This window comes from Pantherophis guttatus, chromosome 1, assembly GCF_059756535.1.
Source record: "Pantherophis guttatus breed Tessera chromosome 1, ASM5975653v1, whole genome shotgun sequence".
In the NCBI taxonomy this organism is placed as follows: Eukaryota; Metazoa; Chordata; class Lepidosauria; order Squamata; family Colubridae; genus Pantherophis; species Pantherophis guttatus.
In genome coordinates this window covers 37,850,900-37,861,968 of record NC_142063.1, presented here as the reverse complement: position 1 = coordinate 37,861,968, position 11,069 = coordinate 37,850,900, and the positions used below count along the sequence as shown (strand labels likewise).

General features: G+C 45.4%; 1 protein-coding gene across 7 annotated transcripts in view; it reads left to right on the top strand.

The window, feature by feature from the left end:
* The first annotated feature begins 639 nt into the window (after positions 1-639).
* Positions 640-11,069, top strand: part of KIF26A (kinesin family member 26A) — a 161,899-nt gene continuing 151,469 nt past the window's right edge. For 3 of the 7 annotated variants that reach the window (XM_060687303.2, XM_087871852.1, XM_087871847.1), the window contains exons 1-2: positions 918-1,252; positions 1,406-1,672. In XM_060687303.2, coding sequence (XP_060543286.2) covers positions 1,501-1,672 — 172 coding nt within the window. In that variant the 5' untranslated portion in view covers positions 918-1,252; positions 1,406-1,500. Of the gene's footprint in view, positions 1,253-1,405; positions 1,673-11,069 lie in introns of all 7 variants that reach the window. The other 4 variants (XM_087871868.1, XM_087871866.1, XM_034418563.3 and 1 more) reach the window with 3 other exon arrangements.

Here is an 11,069-nt window from a genome sequence, read left to right as displayed (position 1 = left end):
GAGAGAGATGGAGGGAGAGAGAGAGATGGAGGGAGGGAGAGAGAGAGGGGGAAGAGAGAGAGAGGGAGAGGATGGGAGAGAGAGACAGGGAGAGAGAGAGAAAGAGAGAGGGAGGGGAGAGAGATGGAGGGAGAGAGAGAGATGGAGGGAGGGAAGGAGAGAGAGGGGGTAGGTGAGAGAGAGGGAGAGGGAGGAAGAGAGAGAGATGGAGGTAAGAAGAGAGAGGAGGAGGGGAGAGAGGGAGGGGAGAGAAAGAGGGAGGGATATAGAGATAGAGATATTTGGGTATTCAAAGGCAGTGCTTCACAGCCAATATACACTTCAGTAGATTGGATTCCAAAGTGATTCAGGTGATAACAAGGCCAACAAATCATGTGATAAGTACCTTTGGGTAGGATAATTACTTGAAACTCAGGAAGGCAGGCTCAGATTTGGGAGGAAGAGAGTCATTTGTTTCAAATCTAAGGCAAAGCTATAAATCCGATTCTGGTCAGTGGGACTGGGAGTCATCCCGTGATAAATTTACACCATGCAGAGATTCCCAGAATTGCTTTTTTTAAAAAAGCAGCGTAATTCATAACACGCCTATACGTTTCCCTCCCTCCCTCCCTCCCTTTCTCCTCCTCCCATCCTGATTTTAAAAGCAGACCTGGGCCCAAAAGGCAACTTCAACAGCCAGCTCTGCCCACGCCCCTCCGCCGAGACCCCCTCGCCTTTGGAATCCCGGAGGGAAAACACCGCAGCTGCCAAAGGGGCTTCCTCTCCTCTCCTCCGCTCCCCTCCCTTCCCCTCCCCGCATTTCCACGTGCTCAGCCTCCTTTCCGCGCCGGGGTGGGCGGAGAACGGCGAGCTAAGTTTCCCTCCCCTCCCCTCCCCTCCCCTCCTCCTCCCCCTCCCCCTCCCCGTCGGCTCTGCCCGGGACTTCTCTCTTTTGAACTTTGCAAACCCTCCACACTTTTCCTGCTCGGCAACACGGGAGGCAGCGTCCCGTAACAGCGGGAGCCGGAGCGGATTGACTTATCGCCGCGACTTTCCTCCGGGTGCAGAAGCAAAGCGGGAGCGCCTGGCTGGAAGTTTCCTGCGTCCCGGGGGCTTCTCGAGGTTTCCGCGATGGGCTTGCTGGCCAGATCCGAGCCGGGAGGCTTCCCTTTGCCGCCGCTCTTATAGTTTACTTGCCAGCTCCGGATCTGCTCGGCTGATAGTCCGGTTGCTGGAGTCCTGCCTGGGATCTGACATGCCGCCGGTGCTGGGGGTGAGTGGGAAAAAGGTTCCCTTCAGCTCGCTTATAGCGCTGCACAGAGAGGGGGGAGTTTTCTGTCTCGCCCTCTGCACCCCCCCCCCACACACCGCCCCTTGGTCCCAAAGCGCCTCCTCATCTTTGCTCTGCTCCGTTTGTCTCTTGCAGGTAACCGAAGGCGGCTCTCGGCGCGAAATCACGCCGCTCTCCCTCGACTTCCCTCAGCGCAAGAGACCCCTCCAGCCGGCCGTCCCCGAAGACCGATGCGGCAGCCGCCCAGCTCCGGAGGGAGCCGGAGCCGCCTCGGCGGGCGAGCTGGGCCACTTCGAAGAAGCCTCCAAAGGGGAATGGTGCAGAAGCTGCCAAGCCAAGCTGGCCGAACTCCAGAGGCAGGCGGCCAAGCTGGCCTCAGGCTACAACTCCCCGGCCCCGCCGGTAGGTTTGCGTGCGTCTCGCCTGCGCTGCGGGTGACCGAGAGTCCCGGAGTGGCGTCTCTGTGTGTGTGTGTGTGTGTGTGTGTGTTTCCCCCGGTGCTTTTACATTTCAAACCCAGTGCGAGTTGCACGTCCTGACTTTTGGCACCCAGAGCCCTGCAGCAGGGGTGAAATCCAGCAGGATCTAACAGGTTCTGAAGAACCGGTAGCGGAAATTTTGAGTAGTTCGGAGAACCGGCAGATACCACCTCTGGATGGCCCCAGAGTGGGATAGGAATAGAGATTTTGCAGTATCCTTCCCCTGGAGTGGGGTGGGAATGGAGATTTTGCAATATCCTTCCCCTGCCACGCCCACCAAACCATACCCACAGAACCGGTAGGGAAAAATTTTGGATTTCACCCCTGCCCTGCAGGGAGGAGAGAGAGAGAGAGAGAGAGAGAGAGAGAGAGAGAGAGAGAGAGAGAGAGTGAGTGTATTCTTGGATCTCTTGTGTGGCTTTATATGTCACTGATGTACCTATGGCCCTCCTGGTCTCCTGGCTCTTTAAGGCTGCTTCGCTTTGGAAGCCTCGGTCAGGGGGGCTACAAGGAAAAAGAGCCCTCTTTTCCCCCAGGAAAATCCTGCAGCCTGTATAGCCTTGGGAACTGGTACGCATTCCTGCGCCTGTACTGCGTGCGTTTTTCTCTCTCCAGAGTGTTGCGCTTGGGGCGCTGCGCTGCTGATTGCGCTGGCAAGTACAAGAGGGGGAATTGCACGGTAGTTTGCCTTGGTAGCTGCAAAACAAACAAGCAAATGAACGTGTAAAGCCTGCGCGTCTGTGGGAAATGTGCATTCTGTGGCTCACTTTGCTGGTTGCTGTTCTCACGGCCTCACTGTTCGTGAATGTGTTGGATTTGAGAACCCCTGTTCTGTTTTTGTGTCTTTGCCTTCCTACATTCCAGAGCAGGGGTCTCCAATCTTGGTGACTTTTAAGCCTGGAGGACTTCAGCAAAGCTGGCTGGGGAATTCTGGGAGTTGAAGTCCTCCAGGCTTAAAAGTCACCAAGATTGGAGACCCCTGTTCCAGAGTACATTTGTGTCCACTGCAGAATGTTATCTCACCCACTTGCCCCAAGCAGTATCTGGCCCCTGTCAATAACTGCAGACATGGCTAGCTCAGAGCTGATGTCTATTATTTCATAGTGGCTATTCTTTGCACGAGTCTCCTATTACTTAGTCCTAAAAGTTATGTTAGACCTCTAGAAACAGCTTTTGCTCTCTCTGAAGGGGAAGCGAATCGTTTTGTATGCACAGTATCTTCAGAACACTGACAGTGCAGTTCTGTGCTTTTTTGCTGTGTGTAACTCTGAATATTGTCATTGTTCCTTTTTAGACTTTTGGTACTGCTGGGGAACTGACTGCACCATATAATCGTGCTAGGAATAGCCATGAATATATCCTTGTCCTTGATGCAGTGTTAGTTACGCATTGCTAGGAGTTGACAATAGAATCTCTGCTCCCAGGGCTCGGGGAGGCATTGTCCAACTGTAGGTATGTCATCTGTGCACTGCAATTGATGCACATCGTGTCTGCAGGCTGTAAATTCTAATACTTAGAAGGTAACTTACTTCTGTTAAGTAGGAAAATGCTGATAGTTTAATCAGTATTTGGAAAGACTGTTTGCATATCAGTTTTGCCTTTGATGTATGTTTCATTAAGCCTTTACTTATTTGATTTGCATCCCGCTGTTATTTCTACCACTCAAGGGTGACATACAAAAAGCTCCTTCCCCCTGTTCTTCCCCACAACAACAACTCTATGAGGTGGGTTGGGCTGAGGGAATGACTGGCTCAAAGTCACTCAACCAATTCCCAGGCCTAAGGAAGGACTAGAATTCATAGCCTCTTGGTTTCTAGTCCAGCACCTAACCCTGTTCTAGACCAAATTGATTTCATTGAGGGCCGCATCAGGGTTATGTTTGACCTTGGGGAGGGGCAGAGTGAGCATTGCTAGGGTGGGCATGGCCAGCTTGACGTCACTTGTGTCGGGCACCTGTGGTGGCCCAAGTGCTCTGCCAGTGAAAACAGGCTCCTGAGCTCCGTTTTCGGCTGCAACAGCCTCCTGCAACACTCTGCCAGTGAAAATGGAGCTCGGGAGAGTGCATGCGGTCCTTGCGAGTTCCATTTTCAGCTGCAACAGCCTCCTGCAGCCCTCTGCCAGCAAAGACCCTTGGTGGTGCAGCGGACTAAAGTGCTGTTAAGTAGTACTTAGCTGCCAGCTGCCTGCAATTACTGCAAGTTCAAATCTCACCAGGCTCAAGATTGACTCAGCCTCCCATCCTTCCGAGGTAGGTAAAATGAGGACCCAGATTGTGGGGGCAATAAACTGACTTTGTATAAAAAGAACACTGCTTGGGGGTGGGGGGCGAAAGCCCTACTAAGCAGGGCTAAGCATACTTCATACAAAAGTATGAAGGCTATTGTTTAATGCATTGTAAGCTGCCCTGAGTCTCCGGAGAAGGGCGGCATATAAATCGAACAAATAAATAAATAAATAAATAAATAAATAAATAAATACGGAGCTCCGTTTTCACTGGCGGAGGCACTGTGGGCCAGTCCTTTGCTGTTTCCAGGGGGCCCCCACGGGCCAGATCTAAGCACCAGACAGATCAGATCTGGCCCCCAGGCCTTGAATTTGACACCCCTGTTCTAGACCCACATATAACTCAGATGAAGATGATTTCTAGATCATTTCAGAACCAAAAATTTATTCAAAGAATTCATTTTCTGTCTAAGGCACGGGTGTTAAACTCGATTGCATCACATGACGTATCATGACTTTTTTTGCCTTTGTGGAGCTGGGATGGGCTTGACCTGTGCGTGATGCATCTGGCCTGCGGGCCACCAGTTTGACACCCCTGGTTAAGGGAATCCAGTGATTTCTGGTGGGCCTGCAACCTAAGGAACAAGAAGCTGCTGTTGAAAACTTTAATAAATTGATGTTCTTCCACAACTTAGCTTTAACAAAGATTTGTGTCTGGGGATCTGTTAGAGATGGGTGGACAGATTTTGCCCCATGTACTTTACTCCCCAGATTTAGTGATTAGTTTGACTCTAGGAATTACTAGCCAATATTTAATTATTGGCTGGATTGAGCAACACACCTCGATCAGGGATGTACAAACTGACTGGCTTAGGAATTCTGGAAGTTGAAGTCCACAAGTCTTAAAAGTTGCCAAGTTTGAAAACCCTTGACCTAGATCGATGTGATAGAATCTCTGCATTCACATAGCTCACTTCATCCAAGTATATAATATTACAATTTAATCAGATGAACCGATTCACATGAAATTTGGAGATAGTTGGAGAGTCCCTTGGGAGTTGGGCGGCATAGAAATATGATATTAAATTTAATTTAATTAAATTAAATAGTGGCTAAACCACAAACTCCTATTTTATCTTATTTTATTCTTTTGTGTGAATTCAGCCATATAGAAATGACTAGTGAGGAGAGCTTTGGGAGGTACTACTGAGGCTGGAGTTAAATTTGCCATTTATGACTCAGTGCTTGATAATCAAATTTGGTTATATTTGCCAAATCCCTCACTGTCTGGCTTTTGGCTGCACTAAAATATGTTAGTGGCATTGGAAGTTGAAAAACTGGATTAATTAAAATGTAGATGTTACATTTAGGAGTAACCGTTCAACTCAACTATAAATATTCCCTTTTATCAGTATGTTACATTTAGTTAGGGGCTAAGGCTAGCTGATAATTTGAACCTAGCAAATGTACACCTAAACTTCAGAAAGCAGCTAATAATTGATTGTGTGGGTGTTTGTGTATCTATGCACATACTTTTCTGTCTAGTGATTGCTAGTAAAAGAATTTAAGCTTAGGAAAGTAATGCGAAAACATTCCGGCTTCTGGCTACGTGGAATTGAAGTGCATTGACCACTTGATTCTGTGCAGATTTAATTGGAAGTAAATTTTGTAAAGAATGAGATGGTTTTTCTCCCAAGAGCAACTGGCATTAGGTGTGAAAGCATTAGATCAGAACAGCAGAGATGCTGATTCAGTTTGCCAAGTGAAGCTTGATTTAGGTCAGTGACACTTCTCAACATCACTGGCCTCACAGAGCTGTTGAGTTGTCCTTGGAAAAATGGCAGAACTTAAATGCCCTGGGTAAACATGGCACGAATGGGAGCTGCTTTTACTTCCAATGCTGCTGGCAGGATTGCCAAAAAGTGGAGGCCATGTAGAGAAGACTGATATGTCTGCTTTACTTGCCAGTATTACTTCCTCCAAACATACAAGTATGAAAATTAGCTACATTGGTAATTCATGTAGGAGTCCACAAGAATAGAAAAGCTGAGACCATCCAGTTTTGGAGATACAGTTCTCCTCATCCTTAATCCATCATGTGACTTTGGGAGCTGAAATAGCTTCTTGATATCAGGAGTATTTATTTATTTTATTTATTTTATTAGTCATATTTCTATGCCGCCCACTCTCCGAGGACTCTGGGCGGCTTACACCAAAGACAGTATACTAAATAGCATATTGCCCCCAACAATCTGGGTCCTCATTTTACCCACCTCGGAAGGATGGAAGGCTGAGTCAACCTTGAGCCGGTGAGATTTGATCCGCTGATCTGCTGAACTAGCAGTCAGCTGAAGTAGCTGCAGTACTGCACTCTAACCACTGCGCCACCTCGGCTCATGTATTCATGTAAGGTGCAGGCAAGTAATGTCACGTGATGTCATTGTGGCTGATCTGGGTGCCCATGCCAATATTCTTTTGAATGTTGTCTCAATTGTATTGGAAGATGCTACGATTCTTTCTATGCCATAGGGCCATGATGGCAAACCTATGGCATGCGTGCCACAGGTGGCACGCAGAGCCCTCTTTGTGGGCACGTGAGCCATAGCCCCAGCTCAGCTCTGCTGTGCATGCGCGTGCACCTCCCGCTAGCCAGCTGGTTTTTGAGTCTCTGCCGCGCATGCGTGGGGAGGGTTGCGTGCACATGCATGGGGGGCGTGTGTGCATGCATGGGGGATGGGACGCAGGCAGGGGCCATGCGTGCATGTGTGGGGGTGGATGGGTGGGGCACATGGAGGGGTCACACACGCTTTTGGTACTCTGCGCTGAAAAGGTTATCCATCACTGCCATAGGGCTAGTGTTCAATCAGCTTTAGATTGTAGTAGAATGAGATGATAGAATGGTCCTACTTCAAATTAAAACAATCAGGTACTGTTTTTGATGACCCCACCTAGAAAATAATCATGGAATCATTCCAGAGGGTGTTCGTCATCTATAATCTGAAATGATATCACCTATCTATTTCTAAATTCTCCTTCTCATTGTTAAAGGCACTGATATGCAGCCTCTTTCTCACTAGTGTCAAACATGCAGCCAACTGGAAGGTGCAACCAGATAATAGGTGTGTAAAGCGATAATGATCCCATTTCTTCCATATTTACAAAAAGTCCAGATGTTTGATGGGAATTCCTCTATAATGAGATATCTGTCTTTCCAACTCCTTCACCGTTCCATTGCCACCTCAGAAAAGGTGTTGTTTCTCAGGGGAGGGAGGGGGTCAATCTGATACCGTATCAATTCTGCTTACAACAAAGTCTCATTAAATTGTCCTCACTTTTAGAAGTTTTATGTGCAAAGTAAAAATCCTTGACATAATCAGGATGCCTTCTATCTTTTATGACTTTGTGAATTTTTTTTCTGTTGCCTGAAACCAACCAGACTGTAGGTGGCTTATAGAGCTTGCCTAATAAAAACATAATACGAAATCAGATTAAGAATTAATTGAAATAGCAGTTCCGGTTATGGAATAGGGCACCATTGGGTTTAGTTAATCCCCAAAGGGACTCTGGAAAAGCCCTGTCTTCATGTACTTCTGGATGGCCATGGGGTGGGGGCCATCTGCGCTTCAGGAGGCAAACTGTTCCAGAGGAGGGAATTGTTATGTAGAACACTTGCCATTGGGCTCCCTCACATTGTATCTTCTGGCAGATGGAGACCCTTAGAGTAGTATTCCCTATAGGATGGGTAGATACTACTGAGGAAAGCCCTGAGACTTAAAGGGCTTCACATGAAGCACCCTGAATTGTGTTTGGGAACCTACTGGTAACCAGTGCAGTTCATGCAATAGGAGTGTAACATGTTAGTACTGTTGCTGATCACTGAGGACCCATGTTGCTGTGTTCTGGGCTAGCTGAATTTTCCAAGTGGTCTTCAAAGACAATCATGTGTAGAATGAATTAATCTAATTGAGAGATGACAGAGACACGAGTGACATTCAATGCATCCTGTCCCAGATAAAGCTGCAGCTAGTTATACCAGTTGAAGCTCTGCAAAAGCCCTTCTGGCCATAGTCTCCACCTGCTCTTTGGGAAGGAGCTGAGAGCTTTGGAGGACTCCCAGATCATTATACTGCTCTTTCTGAGGGAACACAATCCCGTCAAGAGCTGCAGATGTCATAGTCCTGGCATCAGTTAGCCTCTGAATCAACAATGACTTTGTTTGGACTGAACCTACTTTTTCCATCAAGATCCACATAGTCTCCAGATGCTGGGTCATGATTTCCATCTCTTCCCCCACTAGGCCTGGGGTAAAGTTATATCACTGAGTATATTGGCTTCATGTAGATGTTGAACAGAGTAGGGGAAATGACCAAATCTTCCAAAGGAAGGTGGATTGTGTAAACAAATATCTGCAACTTGTAACTTTTTGTGGTATGTATTTATTTGGTAAAACAAGTTGTCTGGAGCTCTACATGTTCAGCTGTAACACTTATGTGATAAAGCCGAAGGAAGTTGTGTGTCCCTGGTCCAATGTCACATCTCTAAGCTAACTCTGCTCTATGAAATGTGCACATACAGTGTATCATTTGCAAGACAATCCCTCTTTAGATAACCAAAACCTCTGTTGTGCTCTCTAATTAATAGGTATTGATTCAAAATTAATGTTAATAATATTGCATATGATACACATAATACCAAATACCTCTTGTTTTTTCTTAACTAAATCAATTTCTGTACATGCTTCATTCAAAAGATTTTAACAGAGAGTTAGATTTTTACTGATTTGTGTAGCAATAGACCAGACTATCTGAACATACATATCATTACAGTTATCAAATCCTTCTGTTATTCATAGATGTCCACTAGGCTGGACCAAATTATGGCATGTATGTTGTGATGCAGATGACATCACATATATTTGCACCAGACGCAGCAATGCAAGTTCTAAAGTACACCGTGTACAAAACAATATGATGCATGTATTGCCATTTTCACATCAAGGGTGGTGTGTTACAGATGTTGTATCTGCCATTAAATCCTCAAACTTGAAGGCATCTGATTGGAAAAAGTAGTCGTGTTATAGTCAATGGCAACATTATGCATTGCATTTTGTAAGTATGCACTATTCCAGAGCTGAGTACACATTAGGGCATGAACCAGGTAGTAATCGGATTATCTTTGATTTTTCTTTATATTAGGAAGAAAGAGAATGAAAATTTATAGCCAATTATTTACAAGCCATTTATAAAATGAATAAGAAATTTTGGAGCTTTTTTGTCTTAATAACAATAATTTTTAAAATCAGGTTGGAAATAATGTATTGTTTTCCAAACAATACTTCTCTGGCAACTTGCAATAATAAGAGGGGAGAGAAAGGAGGTCATGCAGAGGAAGTCACTCTTCCATTGTCCTTCAAGAGGTCCTTTATGAACAACTTAAATTCCCATAGATTCTAAATATAAATTGCCCAATTTATAAATATAAATCGGCTTTGCTAAAATGATGTTGGGTTGTACAGATCAAGTTGTCATATTTCAGAATTTGATGCAAAGCCTGTTAATAATGGGGATGTAGAGCCGAAAGATGAGAAGGTTTTTTTCTGCTGGTTTGTTTAGATCAGTCCTTTTTTGTTCCCTTAATGTGAAATGAAAAAAAACAATAACTGCAGAACTGTTAGACTTCTGATAGTCTGGTTAGCAGCGAATGAAAAGTTAATTTCCCATTGTTTACTTGCAGAGTATAATGATTTGCAGGGAACACATAATCCTGCTTAAACTTGATCCTACTCTGGACAGGGCTGGTTGTAGCTTTTATTTCCATGTTGTGGATCTTTTCTATAAACAAAGTTTTGTCAAAGATAGTAAAGACAACAATGAAGAGTTTGTAAGCCAATGTTACTTATTTAGGAGATCAAATGAGGCAGTTCTCTCCTCTGGTCTGCTTGTGTGGTCTCATTTGTACCAATTTCTGAGGAACCCTCTGTAATAAATTCTTGAGGATGGAGAAATTAGGCCTATCCGCCCTGCCTTTCTTCTTTGAAAGGTGTGCTAAGGAAAGTAATAACTTAATTGCTGCCAGGACATCCTTGGATGGGCTTACTTCTCAGTGCCCCAAAAATATTTCCAGAAACACAAGAGGGCCCCCTGTTGGAGAAGGGCGGTATACAAATAAAATAAATAAATTTGGATCAGACTGGATGGAGCCTGCCTTGCTCAGTGTCCTATTTCACAGAGGCTCACCAGAGGCTTGACCATTCCTGTGGTTATTAAGAGCCGTGGTGTTGCGGTGGTTAGAATGCAGTATTGCAGGTTAACTCTTCTCACATTGTCAGAAGTTCGATTCCCTCAATCCTGACTGGTTCAAGATTGACTCAGCCTTCCATCCTTCCAAGATTGGTAAAATGAGGACCCAGATTGTTGAGGGCAATATGCTGACTGTAAACCATTCAGAGAGTGCTACAAAGCACTGTGGAACGATATATAAGTCTAAGTCCTATTGCTATTCCTAGAGCCCAGAAAGGCAGCTGACTCACTTTTTGAAAACATGGGTGGGTAGCACTTTGTTGAAGGGTAACTGCAGATAGAAGGAGAGCTTTGTATAGTTTTTGCTGATTTTTTTTTTTTAAATTTGATTTATATGCCGCCCTTCTCCGGAGACTCAGGGCGGCTTACAATGCGTTAAGCAATAGCCTTCATACTTTTTGTATATTTATACAAAGTCATCTTATTGCCCCCCATAATCTGGGTCCTCATTTTACCTACTTTAGAAAGGATGGAAGGCTGAGTCAACCTTGAGCCTGGTGAGATTTGAACTTGCAGTAATTGCAGGCAGCAGATGTAAGTGGATGTTAATTAGTCTGCTGAGCCACCAGAGCTCCTTGATTTTGGTTTGGAGGTTTCTGTTGTTCTACTCCTTTGTAGGCCACTCAAGTTGTTATTACAATATGGGCAGCTACATAAATCTTTTAAAATAAATATTGGGAGGTTCAGGACAACATTGTGGTCACTGTGGTAGAAAGTTGATGGGCGAGTGATGGGATATATACTCAGAATCAGATTTTGCTGCACCCCCCATTTCTCTTCCTATGCCCTGCCTTAAAC